At 39.7% G+C, this 18,747-nt stretch overlaps 2 protein-coding genes across 2 annotated transcripts; one reads left to right on the forward strand and one right to left on the reverse strand.

Moving 5' to 3' along the window:
- Positions 1-247: 247 nt before the first annotated feature.
- cd63 (CD63 molecule) lies at positions 248-7,717 on the reverse strand. Its single transcript, XM_035159236.2, has 8 exons — positions 7,563-7,717; positions 6,607-6,692; positions 3,465-3,653; positions 2,980-3,054; positions 2,789-2,887; positions 2,420-2,563; positions 1,792-1,875; positions 248-914 (listed from the first exon to the last, which is right to left on the reverse strand). The coding sequence occupies exons 2-8, from the start codon at positions 6,670-6,672 to the stop codon at positions 849-851; spliced, it is 723 nt and encodes a 240-aa protein (XP_035015127.1). The 5' UTR covers positions 6,673-6,692; positions 7,563-7,717; the 3' UTR covers positions 248-848.
- A 4,600-nt stretch (positions 7,718-12,317) lies between these two features.
- Positions 12,318-16,991, forward strand: nemp1 (nuclear envelope integral membrane protein 1). The gene is made up of 9 exons (XM_047340414.1): positions 12,318-12,496; positions 13,574-13,695; positions 13,824-14,040; positions 14,137-14,209; positions 14,295-14,388; positions 14,477-14,591; positions 15,188-15,413; positions 15,601-15,780; positions 16,198-16,991. Exons 1-9 carry the CDS (start codon positions 12,388-12,390, stop codon positions 16,355-16,357), a joined length of 1,296 nt encoding a protein of 431 aa, XP_047196370.1. The 5' UTR covers positions 12,318-12,387; the 3' UTR covers positions 16,358-16,991.
- Positions 16,992-18,747: the final 1,756 nt, after the last annotated feature.

Raw genomic sequence — 18,747 nt, forward strand, 5'->3', positions numbered from 1 at the left:
TGTTCATTTGAGGTTTTTGCTCCAACTTCTAATTCTATTCCATTCAAATTGCGCTCTGTAAACTTTGTGGACATGTTTGCAGCTTAAGACTCGTCTATTTACACTTGCTTTTTTACAACTTGCTTTGTTTTAACATGTCTACTTTCATGTTTGTGTAAAATCTACTTTCTCTTTGTTCTTGTGTTTTGTATGTAAAGCACTTTGTGACTTTTGTTCTTGAGAGGTGCTACATAAAAAAAGCTATTACTATTATTATATGGTCCATTTATTTTCCCGGTATTTATTTACACTTGCGGCAAATTCAGATGTAATTTTAAGAGTCTTTAATAGAAACGGAAAACTGCAGCCTGGAACCAGCAAAAAACGGAAAACAACTTCGATGCCAAAACAGGTCCAAAAAAAGCAGAATCAAATGCAAAAACATACAGCAGGAGAGGAAGATACAAATAAAGAACAGGAAAACAACAGTGTGAATGCTGAGTCAGCATTAGCTAGAGCTGCAACCATCATCGGCTGGAGGTTTTTTTTTTCTTTCAGCAAAGCCTCCACAGCATCATGATAAATTTAACAATCTAAATTTATTTGAGCAGCCCACATCCGCAAATCACAATTTGACCCATAAGCAAACCCTGCATCGGAGAAACTGAAAAGCTAGAGTGAACCGGCTGACTCTTTTAAGACACTTTGTCTCACGGCAAAACGATGAATACTGACTCATCATTCACACTAAATATATAGTTTTGTGTATCAAACTTTAATTATAAGATGAACATATTCAATGTTTACAAATGAAGCTCCCAGTAAGTGTGACGTGAGCGGCCTGCTCATTTCTAAGGTGTGGAGCTGGATCACATGACTTCGTAGCCGCTGCGGATGCCTTTCATCATTAAGCAGGCGAAAACAAGGCCCATTATCTGGAAGGAGAACACAGAGGAGAGGTATTTACTCCCTTCTTAAACTACCTGACTTTACTTTAAGTCCACCTGATTAGAAATATATAAACATCTCATAAGTGGTTCGTAATTCAGACCAAAATGAGAAAATACATTATCTCACGGCACATTAATGTGCAAGGTCAAGATCTTAGATATCAAGAGATATATATATATATATATATATATATATACACCAAAATACAAATAACGTGTCTTCCTTTACGTCCTCAAACTACAGCAGGCAAGCTGGTCAAACCACAGGTCACAATTGTCACCATATACAGGAACCACAACCCTCAAAAGGTTCTGAGCTCTGTTCATTCAAAGAATCACTTACTCTTTAGCAAGTTGCTACTGAATGAAAGAGCTTTTATTTTGAAAAACTGTGAACTTGGGTCTGAAGATTGTGTCGGTTGATGAACAGAGCTCTGATATAGCCGACATGCAATGTATGAAAAAATGACAGCAGTTGAGTAAATCATTCAAACGTACCTATTATTTTAAAAGCAAGGTGCGATTGAACCTTTGCAGATTGTTGTTATAAAGACGATATGTCAGGTTGTAAGAGTGTGAAGTGGAAATACACGAGCAGACCATCGACTATATAACTATATGTGTGCTTGTGTTGTGCCCCCCCCCATGTCTATATTACCTTGACAAGTGCATTTTCTATTTAAACAATGTGTCGCTGGAGGGGAAAACGAGCAGTGTGTTGATCTGACACTAGTAAAGACATGTGCGTCTTGCTTTGGAACCGGCTGGAGAGAAATGTGTTAAAACGTAAAGAATAGTGTGTACAAACGTTCAGAATTACAGTCAACACAAACACATACTGTGCCATGCTTCTGTTACATACCTGCAAGAGAGCAATAACAAGAGCTGCAACTATCACCCAGAGGATGTTTTTCTTCAGGAAGTCCACCACAGCATCATGACAACCCTGCATCAGGAAACCACAGATGACACAAGATGTTAGGTGATTTTTTTGAGAGACACTTTGTCTCTGGGTGAAACATCGACTTCTTTTCCACGTCTGTGTTTTGTCAACGTTATCTTTTCTTTTTCATCGTTTGAAGTTACGTTTATTTTATATACATGGCCTGTGAACACGTACACGCACACGCACACGGACCCGCACCCGCACCCGCACCCACACACACAGCTGGAAGCTACAGTATGTTGTCTAGCTGGGAGCAACAACTCCAGTAGCAGCACACACACACTTCTGTAACAGCAATGTTGTATGATAGACAATAGAGGGCTTCTCGCCTCTGGAGATTCTTGACGGAGGAGGTTCAATCTTTCAAATATATATATAAATGTCATGATGTGTAACTGAAGCTGCTCCTCAGATGGGTTTCAGTGGTTGTGCAAGCAGTGTGCGGCCTAACCACGGGTGTTGCGAAATCAACAAGGACTGAAATCTTGAGGATTAACTAATCTCATGCATATTAATTTCCCAACAGAGCGTTAAGTGACTTTACCTCCTGGTGAACTTTGAGAGGGTCCATCATGGTCCCATTTCCACAGTTTAGGCTGACATTCACACAGCATGAGTCAGGCACAGAGTTTCCTCCGGGTCGGAAGTGTTTCCAGTCAGAGGAACTGTTCCCACCACAGCATTTCAACTGGAAGAGAAGGAGTCAAATGAAAAAGAAGATTTAATATGGAGATGCCAGCTACAAGGCCACACATGAGCAATGTACAGTGAAATGATATAACTTGTGTCAACAGATGGTGCAAAGAAAAACAAGGTGGTGTCAGCCGCAACCACCAACAGGATGCAGCAGTGTTATGTGAAGGTGTTGTCCAGCTAAGTAAATAGTGAGGAGGAGGGTTCACATTGAACTCACATCCTCCTGCAGTTTATCCACGCTGTCTCTGAAATCCTTTGTGCCGTTGCTGTATCTGGAAATCATTTCAGTCATGCTATCCTGGACGACAACTGAGAGCTAAAGGGGAGACACAACATGGCAGCTGACGTTAAACCACACCTTCTGCAGGGTTTTACACAACACACGAAACTGTGACTTTATACACTCACCTTGTTTCTGAAGACGTATCCAGTGATTGCTGCTGCAATCTCAACAATGATGATCAGGGAGAGAAGGATGGCAAACTGCAGAGGAGAGAGAAAAGAACAACACTCACAACTTAAATATCTTTCAGTGTTTTGTATGTTATTAGCTCCACTGTGGAGGTTATATTGTCATGTGTCTGTTTGATTGTTTTTCAGCAGGATTACACGAAAACTACTGAACGGATTTCCATTTAACTTAATGGGCCAAGAAAGAAAACATGAAATCTTGGCCCAGGTCCAGACAAAGGGCAAGAGCCAGGACTTATTTTTTCACTTTCTTTAACATTGCATCTTTGATCATCTATATTCGGGTGATATCTGTGTAAGGGTGTGCAATTCAGTGCGCTCTACTGGGTGCCATTCTACTTTATACAATTTTACTCAAAATTCAACAGAGAAAGGTGAACTCAAGCCTCCTTTGTGTTATGATAGTGAGCTAGATGAATTACCATTGTGACCATGCAGTAGTTTTCTTTCCAGGCTCCACAGCAGCCGAAGAAGGCGATGAAGAAAATCACCACACCGACGACGATGACAACGATGGGACCTCCAGAGGCTGTCGCATCATGGATCATGGGTGTGTTGTGCAGAGCCACCTGAACCAGGATTCCCACCACGATCAGTGCTAGGCCGCATAACTGCACAAAAAGAAAAGGATTTGTTTAGTTTCTTTACACGAATACAGAATGTCTTTCTTTGGTCTAAGGGTATAGTGACTTTTTAAAAATTTGGTACGGTATGGTGAGCAAAATGTGCTTGAACCTTTGGTTTGAATTTGTGTATTTAGTTTAGCATGCTGACTTTTGCTACTTAATTGAAGTTCATTCATTTTACAGGTAGGTTTTGGACTCATGGTTCGTCAAAGTAAAATACTTAAATTCTTGAATGTGCAGTGTGTAAGATTTAGGTGAAAGGGATCTATTGACAGAAATTTAATATAAAATGTGATGTTTTCACGAGTGTGTTTCATCTAAATTATACAAATTGTTGTTTTATTTACCCTAGAATGGTTCCTTTATATTGAAATACTTTATGTTTACATCAGGGGGGGGGGGTCCTCTCTATGGAGGCTGCCATGTTTTTTACAGTAGCCCAGACTGGACAAACTAAACACCCTTTGAGTTTTTATGAAAACTGAAGGTTACCACAGGTTCTCTTTCATGTTTGGAAGGAGAGGGTGAGGTGAGGGGTAGTTCAGCTGCAACATGCAACTCCACCACTAGATGTAACTAAATTCCACACGCTGCAACTTTAAAGGAGGATTACAATTTCAACATTCAGTCCAGATCAATTCATCGAGTAAAATATTCTCATGCTCATAAGAGTCAAACTGTTCCTGTATGAAGCCAAACATAAAAAAAAATGAGTGAGCGTTAATGCTGATCAGATGGAAGGAAGTTGCAACAGTCTTCAGCTTCCTGAGTGCAGATGTACAAGTGTTGCACCCTACAGAGGCAGGGTTTAATATGGTTGTCTGGTTGTTTGATTGGTGTAATATCATCATAAACAGACCATCCTGTGATGACTTAGAACATAAAGTTCAAGTATGTTTTGTTACAGAACGTTTCCAGATAAGTCAGGTGAATTTTTCTTCTGTATTTACTTTGACTCATGTCTCTAAAGCAGTATTGTCTTAACATATATTACATAACAGTATAGTCAAGTTGCTGTAACTAACAGAAGCCCGAGGAACAACAGCTCCCAGCCAAACTGGTCCAACTACTCCATTAGGTCGTCGATTTTCTTTCTGTTGAAATTAGGCATCTGAAGTAAAATCGAATAAAAACACTCTAATAAAAACAGATGTTCAGGATTAAGACCTGAACATTTCCCCTGAAAGTCAACAGACTGTCAGGTGAGTCAGTTTGTTATATCGTCCGTGTTACGCTCCTGTAGCGGCTGAAGACGAGTCGTCACTCTCACCACCAATGTCAATATTTGAGTTGAGTCAAACAAATGGCTGATGGTTGACTTCGGGAAAACATGAAGAGAGGAGTGAACAGTAAGGTGAGGGTCACGCACATCCCAGAATAGAATAAAATAGAAAGCTGCTATATGTTTTCCCTTTAGCTTGATTTGAATGTTATTCGATTAATTGATTAGTCGAGCAATAGGCAGACTTTTTGATATACGATCAAATATTTAAGTTCTTTTTTTGGGTTGGTTGGTTTACAATTTTTTTTCCTTGGAGATATTATCGATTGTAAATTTCAGATTAATCACTAGATTAATAAAACACTTTACTTTAATCCCACATTGTAAAATGTATAAACAGAGTATAAACATTCATCAACAGGTTTAAAACACATTGAGCTGTTAGCATATATAAGAACATTTTAACTCCTTGTTAATGGTAAGTATTTATCAACAATTACATTTCCTCTGAGGAAGAGTTATTCATAAGAATAAAATCGAAATGAGCCTTTCCCAGTTATATCGGTTTCTGCGTTTATGTTTGCTAATATGCTGAGATATAAAAACTTTTACCTATCAAAATAAACTAAGATGAATTTAAGTTCTTTGTATCAGCAGATATATTTGTATTGGCATCAGCAGCCAAAAATCTATATTAGATTCTAATGCCCAACTAGAAGAAGTTTTAACTGTTGGCAAATACTGTGTTAAAAACTTATAAACACAGTACAGTAAACTACAGTACCTGTAAATGTCTATATTTTCCAAATAAACCTTAAACAGCGAGGGTTAAAGTGAAGCACTTCCTTTAATAATAAACATTATTATAAGTTCCCACCCTGAAAATGTGCAGCGTGAAGATAGAATAAAAACAGCCGTGTCATTCTACAGTTCCTCTTTCCCAGACAGAAATGATTATCATTCGACTCAGCGCTGAAGTTTACCTTGCTTTTCTTTTAAAGTGGCACTATGTCAGTGATGGATGAAAAAAAAAAGTCACATGATTCGGTTACACATTGAAATCTGGTCATAAGATCCACATTCCATCACCACCACCCCCACCCCCTCATGCTGTAAAGCCGCCAAACCAACCATGAAGAAATCTGCAAACAGATTACAACCAGGAAATGGGAACTTCTGTCCAGGATACGTCTCCCTGTGTTGCCTTTGTGTGAATTTAAACAAACATGTGAGTCAGTTGACAAGTAAGTCTTTTTGGGGGGGGGGGGGAATAAATCCAGAGGCGGTGTCGTAGCGTCACTAAATGATTGTTACAGATTGTGTGTTAATGTCGGGTAACAATTCATTAACCCATGCTCAAAGTCATGTGGGCGGCGGTGGAAATATTTCACACTGCCTTTGAAGATGTCAGCTGATGTATATTGTGAAGTTTCTTGAACTTATTATAAGGAACTTATCCTTGTTTACTTCCACTCACTTCACACTGAGCCTTGTGTGTCTGTGTTGTGTTGACTTTGTGATAGTGAGCACTTAAAGAAGTGGTTGGCGGCCACTCTTACAGGAAAGTTGAAAAAGAAAAGCCAGCGAGGAAAAACAACATATTTTTCGCGCTGTATATTGTGATATAGTGCATTTCTAAATGTACTTCTTGTTTGCGTCACTTCCTGGTGACACTGTGATGTGCGTTGGCGTTGACTTTGAGATAAGTGAGCTCACCCAGAAGATGAAGTTGAAAAAGAAGAGCAGGAACTTCACACATTTCATTCCCCCCTCAACGCCCATGGCTGACGAGGATCGAGTTCCTGGGAGGAGGAAGAGGAGGAGGAGGAGGAGGAGGAGGAGAAGAAAACAAACACACGTCAACTTACATTCAACTGAACATAAACATGACAATCAGCTGTAAAGGGAGCGGAGACACTGGGAGATAAGTGACTGACATCTTGATTTACTTCACATGTGTGATTGCTGCAATTTAATTCCCCCTCCTGGGCGTCAATAAAGTTGTCTGAATCTGAAACTGAACAAACTTTGAGGCCTCGGGCCACGAAGAAGACGAGGTGTGACTCACTTCCTTTGCTATTCTCATCAACACATGACCAGGATCTGATGTTATTTATACTATTTGACAGTTTCACAGCCAGAACCAGGCAGATAATCAAAACTCGACGGGGTCTCTGCATGGACAGTGAACGGGGCTGAGTTTAAAGACGAACTCACAAGTAAACAAGTAAACTCGGGTCTTTTCAACACATCAGGGTGGAATTAAAAAAGAAACCACAGCTTTGAGGAGGAAGGAGGGGTGGGTGTGGGGGGGGGAACCAGAGCCAGAGCCACCCGGCCCTGCCCCTGCCCTGCCCCGGGACCGTTAGCGACAATACCCGCTTTGTCAACCGCTGCTCAATTCCATTAACCGCATCCCGCTTCTCTGATTTAATTCATTATGGAGTTACACGCGTGTGAAGGGAACACAAACAGCGGAGCAGGTGCTGCTTCTCAGCGGGTTGGGGCTTTTTTTTTTTTCCTTTATGACGACGTTGTTTATATAAAAAGTGCGCAACTCGTTCTGCGCCCAAAAAAACAACAAAACAAACAAACCAGCCACCGGAGGAGAAACGGTGAGAATAGAAAAGGTTGAAGTGTGGAGTAAATGTGTTTGTTTCGTTGGGTCCTACCTTCGTGAGGAGCGAAATATCCTGTGGTGGAGAGCAGGAGGCGACGGTGTGCTGAGGTTAGTGAGTAACTACAGTTTATAGTCCTCCTCCTCTTCCTCCTCCTCCTCCTCCTCTTCCTCTTCCTCCTCCTCCTCCGCCTCCACAACTTCTCCCTCTGCGATCCAAATAAATTCGTCTGATGCCTTCACGGCCTCCTCGTTAAACGCACCACCCCAAAAAATACCTCCCACTGCTCCCAGTAGAACTACGCTCTGGTTTACCTCTGGTTTAACTCTCTTAACTGTGCAACATTCATTCTGTCTGTGCGATACGATGCCTCATGTGGAATCCAGTCACTGCACATGTTTTTACCCATTTTATTCCATTCATATATTTCTATATTTTTCATATTTCCTTATACTTAAGTATTATTATAAGTATTGCATATTCACTTAAGTATTGCACATTACTTATTATTTACCTACTGATGCCTATGTTTGACTCCTGCTGCTGTAATATTGCAAATTTTACTAATAAAGGATTATCTTATCTTTTCTTTTCTTTTCTTTTCTTTTCTTTTCTTTTCTTTTCTTTTCTTTTCTTTTCTTTCTTATCGTATCGTATCGTATCGTATCGTATCGTGTCGTATCGTGTCGATCGTGTCGTGTCTTGTCTTGTCTTGTATTGTATTGTATTGTATTGTATTGTATTGTATTGTATTGTATTCTCTTATCTTATCTTATCTAGTCTTATCTTAACTTTTCTTATCTTAGCTTATCTTATCTTGTCGTATCTTATCTTAACTTTTATTATCTTAGCTTATCTTATCTTGTCTTCTCTTGTCTTGTATTATCTTATCTTAACTTTTCTTATCTAAGCTTATCTTATGTTACCTTATCTCAAAAAGTGACTTGTTGATAACATCTCTTTCTCTCTACTTGACTGTGGTGATGCCTTAAACCTCTGCCCAGCAGCTGCACATTGCTTAACAGAGATTCATAACAAATTGTAATTATGCGTCTGTCACTGTTCCTCCTTTATTAATAAGGCCATTCTGGGCCTGCTCCATCATCACCTGTCAGGTTAAGTCAACTTTATTGTCGTTCATCCACATACACGTGTACGGCTGAACGAAATGAGAAGTTACTCACAGACCAATGTGCAAAAAGAGTGCAGCATAAAACACACTATATAAAACACAACAAAAATGTAAACACAGGACAGAGCTTTAAGGGTTTAAAGGGTATTTTCAGGTATAAATAGTATAATAAATAGTATACAATGGTTGTCACCTGATTGACTATTGCCATTGTCCGTTGTATGTGTGTGTGTGTGTGTGTAGGAAGTGGAGGCGTTGTTGTGTTGACTGTATATATTCATGTATAATTTTAACTTTATTGAATTAAACCACTCTCAAGTTATTTGATTTGTTCACACTAACTCAACGTGACTGATTGAACTTGTGTAACAAAGTTACATGGAAATTTAATATGTAATTGAAATACATAAAGTCATATTCATTCTTTTTGTGTACATTTGATGGGAGGCCAGTGAACGGATGATGTTGAAGACGATGAAAAGGGAATCGCAATAGTCTCCACAAGATGAAATTAAATATGGAGCAATGAATTACCAACTGGACAAAAGAGATGGACCATAAAATGTAGATAAAGATTGACTATACGTCTTCGGTCCTCCTCGGTGCGTCATGACAACTGAAGCACTCCCTCAACTCACTGTCTTGTCAGATTAGGTTATTCACCCTTGTGTCCTGTTTCCGTCACCGCTTATTGTCTAATTGTGTATATTTTCCAGTCTATCTTTAGACTGGAATGGGGTAAGAGTTTGATTTTTGCAGCCACGCAAAATCAAAAATCTGATGTACTGTATTTCATTCTAGTTTAGAATCATCACAATATAAAATTGATCTCAAAAGTTATACAAAGCAGACATAAATGACAATTAGACAAGAAATACACAATACACATATATTACATGAGGAGCTTGTTGTATAACTAGATGGTTTTGTTCCACTTTCATATTATCTATGAGTTGGAAAGTCCCAATAGAGTCTGTGAATATTTATAGAGCAGAACTAGAGTGAAACAACAAAGAGGAGGAGACAGGAGAGGATATAAGTGACTGTGATGTAAAGAAGACGGCATTAACCAGGATCTTAGAATAAACCAGGAAGTGTCAACACTACCAGTAATAATAAAAGAGGAACAACTGTTAGTACCATGTGATGTATGTTGTTATAACCTAATTAATGCAGCTTAGTTTTACAGCTCACACACCAGCACAGGAGGGCGATGTGAATCACACTGTCTCCACCTATTTCCTGTCACATTCTCTCATTGAGAGTTTATGTTTATTCAGATTCTGTTTCCTCTTTTACCTACTGAGTAACCTCCTCTGATCATGAGTTAACTGTCTCCTTGAGCAACGTTTTCAAAGAACTCAAGCGACGGTGTGTGACCGTTCGACTTCTCCTTAAAATGCAGGAACCATGTAAAGGGAGGTGACGGCTGAATCCAGATGATAAACTCGCACTGTGCTCTAGTTTTAAGAAATCTTTCAGACGTGTCGTTAACATCACGAGAGTCCAGTGTGTTTTGTTTCATAGCCACAGATGATAGTGTAAGACTGCACTTAGTGAACTTGGTGCTCAAAGTTCTGGTCATGTGCTGCCAGTCACAAGTCTCGCTGAATGCTATGGAAGAATTCCGGAGTGAAAGGTCACAATTTTATGGGAGAAGCGCTTTGTTCCATTACCAATCAATGACCTCATTTTAGAAACATAAAGAGGAAACGTTATAGGTTGATAACATTTAGGATGAAGTCGGTTCGACAGAAGTAAAGTATTTCCTCGATGGGAGTGCTCAGTGTGGACGTCTGACTCTCGCTGCTTGTTTTCTCACATTACTACTGTTATGGTGAATGAAGTGGAGAGAATCGCTGACCTCAGCTGGTCTCGCTGTGACTCGCTCGCTTGCTGTGTAGCAAGCGTATCAAAAAACAAACACCTGGTTGACCCACGTCCCTCAGCAGACCTCAAAGCGCCAATAACATCTGCTTGAATTGCTTCACTGCATAATTCAAATCGTGCTCGGGAACTGGATTTGGATTTTCTGTTAATAAACAACTAAGATTATAATTTGAATCATTTATGAGAACATATGAGTGTTGTGTTTGGTTATTATATATCCTGAAGACTTTTATCAGCTTTAAATTAACATGTATCAGCTCCTGTACTTGTTTATTTTATTGTATAAGTTTACTCCACTCCACTGTGTTTGTATTCTTTTCAACATCTTTATGTAAATCTGCCTTAATCTTATTTAACTGTCATGTTTTAATCTTGATTTTCACATTTAAAAAACCTTGGGATTTTATTTTGAAGGGTGAAGGGGAAAGAATTTGTAGATACACAATTACTGATGTAAAATTATTTAACCACTTGCTGATTAGTCAATAATATGCTCGACAAATCAATCCCTTGCAACAAACAAATTTTACACAGATAACATTGTTCTTGATAAATAAAATCTAAATAAACAGTCATGTCTTTGGATCTGATTATATAAGATAAGTTGTATTTATTCATGTCGTCCTTCATGTAGACGTTTTTCGCGGCAGACATTTTGGCTCGTAGCGACACAGAAGTGACTGATAACACTAACAATGGACCATCTAGTGTCTCATAGCCTTTGTACAAATATGTATACACGCCTTGTGTCCTTGTATAAATACTTTGCAGGTGGATGACATGTCGTCTTTTAAGCAAAACAAACGAGGCTTAAAACAATCAGTTATTTCTAGAGGCAGCTCCTGTTTCACTTGTGGAACTACGAAAATGTCTGTAGCTGTCATGTAAAATAATATATTATTACGCCATATATTTTATCTGTTAGTTCACTTTTTCCTACCGTGGTTCCTTAATTTTTACAACCGGCCTTAATTCTTATGTACACACTGTGAAGCATAAGTCCACTGACAATCCTTTATTTATAAGAGAGGCCTCGTATTTACTTACTCCACCAATGTCAAACTACAGGTCATCTCGTCTGCACCAAAGGTACACAGTTTGATATTAGAGTTTTTATTTGTCCAGCACTGAATTACAAAGACAGAAAAACCCTAATGCAATCACATTTGACGTTTGTTTGATTGATTGGTATGGAACAATACAGTGGTTTTATTAATTAAGATTTTAAAGGTTTTAGGTATATTTTACATAATGGCCGCATCCCATATCTGAGTATCGGTATCTTTACACTTTATCTGAGAATTTAAAGAAATCTTTATGCAAAAATGTACAATTTACAAGATAAAGTTTACATTCTTGACTTAGCTATTCACTATTATTTTATTGACCTGTGAAGTGGTTAAATCCCAAGACATTCAACCTGTAAAAATATCAGTCGGCAACAGTAACTGACAACAATTGTTTTATTTATTGTTTTAAGAATTTTAACACATGGAAATACAGACACGTGATGCAAATTACAGACACGACCATGGAAATGTTTCCAGGGGAGCCAGAAAAGTGATGAACCTGCCTGTATGGGCTAAATGTTTTGTGAAGTTCCATCACCACTGAAGAGTAGCAGACTTAATATAGTTCACTAAATAAATGTTTCTTTTTTTTTTTTTAACCAGTGAATTTACACACTTGTATTTCAATGCATAACACGAAATATAATTAAATGAAAAAGTATTTTTAAACTCAGAGACGTTGAACGCGCACTGCTGATGACGACTTCCGGCGTCGTGTTTGTGATTGGCTGCGCGGCGCGTCGCTCTGCGGGGAGAGGCGGAAGAGGCGGGACGCGGAGCTCTCATCATGGCGGGACACATGAAAATGACAATCGGCTCCAGCTCGACTTGCGGGAAACTCTTCGTCTTCCTGACGCTGCTGCTCAGTTTCCCTCCGGACTCGCGGCAGGTCTCAGGTGAGCAGCTGCGTCGCGACGCCACAACAGAGACCGGGGCTCGGAGGACATGAGTTCTAGACCAGTGGAGCTCAGGCTAACGCGTGTTAGCTTGTGTTTGTTGTTGCTGTAATCAAACGTCACCACGTTTCTTTCATGTTCAGACTTTATTTCACCTCCTGGTTTGTGTCACCTCGATGTCTCCGTGCAAACCGGAAACTTGACGTAGTTCAAACACTCGTTTTAGTCTCTTGTTTTTGATCAAATCTGCAAAAAAACTCGCCCCCATGTTGTTCTTCACGTATTAACTATGACAACACCACATCAGAAACCATGAGATCAAACTAATGAAGTCTTAACACAACACTTTATTATTATTACATAGTAAATCCTACAAAATAAATCAGCTCACTTCTACTGGTTCCATGAAAGAAAAGGGAGCAAGAGGAAGAAGTTGTCATGTCACCTGCTCCACATCCCTTTTTATGTACCATTTCATAAATCATATGCAAAGTAATTAAACAATATTCGTCATCATCACAACAATGTTTGATTTAACCTAAAGTTCATTTTGGAGAATATAGTGACGCGTGGTCTTTTATTTCTTTCATTCAAATCAATGAGGCTGATTCGACTCAATACAAATCAAACTGATCTGGAGATGTCGACCAAGAATAGATTAGATTTCAGGTTAAAACTAGAGTCTGGCGCATATGGACTTTTTAGGGGGATGAACATATTATAAAGTAAGAAATGTCTGATACCAATATAATGACTCATTTGATCCTCAGATAATTGTTGCTGATTAAAATAAAGTTAGGCAGTGATTCCTAATATGTCGCTACCAAGAAATGTATTTTGAGGCTCGACATTTTACCGTTGAACCAGTTGGAGTTGAATTGCAAAACAACTCTTTTAAAATTGTTCACATTTTCACCAAAGTAAGTTTCTAATGTCATCGAGACCTTGTGTTGAATATTCACATCTTTTAACTCCAAAACTTGCATTACCATTTGAATGTTGTGATGGGAAGGAACACACGTGATGCAGACTTAGTGTAACATATATAACGTACATGTCTCTGCTAATCAAACCCAGGAAACGGAAGTCCAGTCGTTGATCTGCACGATGGAGAGCAGTACGTCCTGTCGGGGTCCAATCGGTTCTGTTACCAAAACTCCATCGTGCCCACCTGGAGGCAAACATGGACAAGAATTCAGGTTAGTTGCATGAGTTGAACGCAGCCAAAAACAGCTGTTTATCAATGGTAATACTGGTTATGTGTTACTGCACTTTCCTCTGGCAGTTCCTTTCGGTTGAGACTCAGTGGTTTACTTCTGTTTGACAGGTCAAAGTGTGGAGCTCCAACGTGTTCAAGGTGGTAATCGTGGAAGGGGAGGAGGAGCTGCAGGAGCTGGACCGCTTCAGTGTCTGGAGCTGGTTTCAGGGCTTGCTACGTGAGCGGCACAATGAAACCACCATTAGCATCGGCCTGTTCAGCCAGAAGACGTGCTTCCAGATCGACCCCAGTGCGAAAGCCCAGTACACTATCAAGCCGCTGCGCAGTAAGATGGACACAGATGTATTTTCTGATCACTGACAGATATCACATGACTAATATTCTGATATATGACGTGTTTGTTTGTTTTTTTTCTCTGCAGAGTTTGATATCTATCTGTTTTTGGTTTTCCTCTCTGGGGTGTTGTTGTTGGTCTTTGCAAATTCACTCAGCAGGTAATTTATACTTTATGTTCAACATGTTTCATACTTTATGTCCTAGCATCATTATGTTATTAACTTTTTTTGTCCTAATGTGAAGGAGTCAAGTTTTCTTCTACTCTGCCGGTATGAGCACAGGCATGATCGCCTCCCTCATCATCCTCTTCTTCATTTTGGCTCGCTTTTTACCAAAGGTACCGTTTTACATAGCCATGATTTCTGTAGGTTAAAAATCACATTGGTCTCTTAATCATCTTAATAACTTTGTGTTTGCTTTCACAGAAAAGCCCTTTTTATTTGTTGATTGTCGGTGGCTGGTCATTCTCTGTCTACGCCATTCAGCTCGTCTGCAGGAACCTCAACATAATTCTACGAGAACACTGGCACATGGCTTTAGGTACAAACTCCTCAAACACAAGTTACAAAGATAATGAGTCAATGGAAGCAGAGCAAGGCTATTAGTTTTTTACAATATTATTAAACCTTTAAATATTTTGGGACCACTGAGCATGTTAGTAAACATCTCCCATATTTCTCACCTCAAGACTTTTTTCAGAAAAAAAGGGCAGCCGTTAAAATCTCAACACAGGTTTGTTACCTATAGGAAACATATTGACACACAATCCGGATTGTCTATTGTGTAGCAATAGTGGTGAAACTAATTGTTTATATTCTGAGAGGCTAGAAAACAAAATGTCAGCAATTTAAGTTTTTGGAACAGGTTTGATTTGCTGCATTTGTTTGTATATGTCAAAGGTGTTCCAGGTGTGTTAGTTAGTTAGTTAGTTAGTTAGTTAGTTAGTTAGTTAGTTAGTTGTCTCCCTGGCGGCTTCTCAGGACTGAATGGACCTAATGGGTTTTTTTCTTCTTTTTTTTAAGAAGTGAGAGGAGCACAATTTCTGCTCAGATGACAGATTAAATAAACACCTACAAAATATGACTTAATGTGCAAAGGCCTTTAGTTGAAAAGTCTGCTCCTTTTTTTTACTTCAGGTTATGTTGGATTGGTGGGATTCATCAGTTTTGCAGTGTGTTACCGTTACGGCCCCCTGGTGGATGAGAAGAACATCAACATCTTGTCGTGGACACTGCAGCTGTTCGGCCTGCTCCTGATTTACTTAGGAATTCAAATTCAGCAAGTTGCATTCGCCATCATGGTGGCAGCTTTGCTCTCCAAAAATCTGGAGTACCCAGTCTCAATGGCAGTTATGGCATGGAGGTGAGTGTTCTCAAAGATGACAGCAGGGGGCGTGAAAGCTCTGTACTGCAACTGAAAATCACTGTGTGTGTGTGTGGCAATAATTTGTATCTTGCAAAATCTTGCATAATGTGTTTTTATTGCAGGCACTTAGATTTAAGGAGATTGAAATTTCCCGAACATGAATTTGAATGAGTGATTGTTGCAGGAAAGTCAGAGGGTTGAGAGTTCGCTGGAAGCCGGCGCCCCGTCGCCTGTTGACTGAGGAGGAGTATCAGAGGGAGGCGGAGGAGGAGACTCGGCGAGCGCTGGATGAGCTGAGGAAGCAATGTCACAGCCCAGAGTTCAGCCCCTGGAGAACAGTGTCGAGGATTCATTCCCCAAAAAGGTGCCAGAACTACATTATTCTTTATTCCTGTACATCTTCTAAAAGCACAACCTCTTCTAAAGCGAGATTTAAGCTCAGCCCCAGTCTTGGTTTAACAGGAATAGAAAGATACAGCAGGCTTATAACTCCCAAGATTATTAACCCTGAACATACGGTAACAGAACTAACTAGAGTGGCAGCGTCAGCAGAGCGCAAAAGGCCCAACACTCTCAATGGAGTCGCACCGAATAGCTTACACTCATAGATATTAGTTCCCTTAATATGTCAGATAACAAAAAGATCCATGATTTATTCCTGGGGAAAACAGTAAAAACTCAATTCCTGGATGTAATAATAAAAACGTATGTGGGTTCTCTTAAATAATGCTACATGCTTTTATATTCCCAAATGTTGCTGATACGTGAGTCTGCTGCACAGGTTTGCTGATTTTATTGAGGGGTCTCCTCACCTGATGCCGAATGAGGTGTCCGTCCACGCTCAGGAGTACGGCTTTGGTGGATCGTTTTTCGAGGATGAATTCTTTGACACTGACGACGAGGAAGAAGACGACTTGAAGCCTCTTATGGTTCCGGAGTGAGACGGAGAGCGAGTTCTGTGTTGGAGTTGTTTGAAAGTTAAAAACAATCACCGTCATCGCTGCCTTTCAGGAAGGTGCTCGGACAAACGGCTCCCTGCAGCTTCTGTGCAAACATCCATGTACTGTGGAGGATGGTTTAAAGCGCTGGATCATCACTTCACAGGAGTCACCTTGACCCACAGCCCCGGGCAGAACAGTGTGGTCATTATCAGCATGTGACTGCCTCATAGCTTCAAAGCCTGTGCACTAAATCCAGATCTCTTCTTTTTTAAGGGACCAAAGGCTCATGTTAAAACTCTGTTCGAGGCTCATTGGAAGTCAAGGTGAATTTTTACTGGGTGCTGGTAAGTTTTGAGTTGTGTGGTCTTTTAGTCATAGTTTAGAAAAGGCTTTTTAGTTTTCAAAGCTGCAGTAAGAGCGTTGATATCATGTGCACATCACTGTGCTCGGTTCACTCGTCTCTGAACAGCCGCATGTTGACAGTGGTAGTTATTGTTCCAGAGGTTTTCTTCTTCAGGGAGGAAACGCTTGTTCCTGTTTTGTGTTTCCCATGTTTCAGTTCATTTTAATGGACAAATCAGCCGAGGTTTTCCAAAGTATTTTTGAATTAAAAAAAACAATATTTGCACTCTGACATGCATGTACTGGTATCATTGTATACGATTGTGTTACTGTAATTGTGTCATGCATTCATCGATGGTGGAAAGTAAAAGGTAGTTTTGAGGTATTTTTTACTTGTAATTACTATTTTACAAATACTCCACTACTGTTAAAAGGCAAATGTACTTTTTTTTACTGGATAACTTTTATTTCAAAGTTATAGTGACTTTGAAAAACTAACCAACAGTATAGAATTTTAATCAGGCTTCACTTTAGGCACCTGCTTCATAAAATTCATCTGTAATAATACATCATCTGCTAAATCTTTTTGTACTTTTACATTAATTAATTAATTGAGTGCAATTCAATTAATCTGAATTTTCCTGAAATTAATTTAAGATATTTGGAATTTTGCTTTATATCTGCAAAAAACCCCCATTACTTCTATTCTATTGTACATTGGTGATACAAAATGAAAAAAAACTTTATTCTTGCTGAGCAGCAGCTTTGGGGGCATTTTTGCTTGAATACTTTGGAATCGTTTAATCTGTAAATCGTGGGGGAGAAAGACGCTCATGAACCTTGTGGACTTTCCATTTGACAAACAGCAGAAGACTGAATTGTATCAAAGACGGCACTTCCACAAGTTCCTGCTGATTGTTATTACTATGCTAACTAGTGTAAGTATGTGTTTGGGAAGTCAAACACTCATTCATCGTTATGAATCATGTTTCTGCAGATATCTGGAATCCTAGTTTTTACCCTGAAAACCCCTCATAGTGCAACTGAGCCACTGTAACACGTTAAAGCTTTTAAATTAAATTCTAGAATGTTTCAGGAAGGTTCAGCATCTGCAGCAAAGTAGTTTCTAACCTTTCTCATATATGCACATTAATTATGACATCGTCAATTTTCCCTTTGTAAAATCTGTTTCAAATGGCTGAAAGCCTTGCAATGTTACAGGCGGTGATGAAAAGTTCACCTCTTTGTCCAGATCAACGTTGAGTTTAACTGGTTCTTTCTTTGCCCACGCTCCATCCTTCCACCAGGTTTCATTAAAATCTGCAATTTAGTTCTTGTGTAATCTAACAAACAAACCAATGGGAAGGAGTGAAAACAGAATATCTTTACCAGGTAACAAAGGCAGGTCTGGCTCTTGCAATGACATGCATGTGTAACACTGTGCACAGCTTGAAACCACCTAGAGCTTCTCATTCAGCTTCACTGCTGTCACCATCGTGTTGAAGGTGGAAGCAGAACTGGGAAAACCTGCAGTGGACGAGCTTGTTTCCTGCTCAAGTGAGATAGTGTTTATCTTGAATCAGACCACTTTCAGTATATGAAGAAAAACATCACATTCATCCTTTCCCTCCCACTCACACACTTTCAGTTAACCATATCTGATGCCCTGGGGGCAGTGACATTTAGCCCAACTGCCCTGTGAGTCCCACCACTGGGCTTTCAACATTAATGTGCCTGTTCAGGCAGCATGAGCAGGGAACACCCCCCCGAACACTGATGCAAATGATTACACACGCTTGAAATGGCTGATACGGCGCCTCACATTTGCATGTTTCCCAGGCTCGGTTTGGCATAAAAACATTAGCACACGGCAGCATTTCCTGCCAGCTACTTCCCGCAAAACACGTGTGACTAATAGGGAAACCTCACCACCAGTACGACTACATCACACAAGGAAGTGTGTGGGGAATCCCTTGGATATATGAGCTTATTGCAATGGCAGCCACCCCCTTATGGCAGCTTCATGTAAAGTGCTGGGAGTTCCCCAC

This window comes from Hippoglossus stenolepis, chromosome 6 (genome assembly GCF_022539355.2).
Source record: "Hippoglossus stenolepis isolate QCI-W04-F060 chromosome 6, HSTE1.2, whole genome shotgun sequence".
Classification (NCBI taxonomy): domain Eukaryota; kingdom Metazoa; phylum Chordata; class Actinopteri; order Pleuronectiformes; family Pleuronectidae; genus Hippoglossus; species Hippoglossus stenolepis.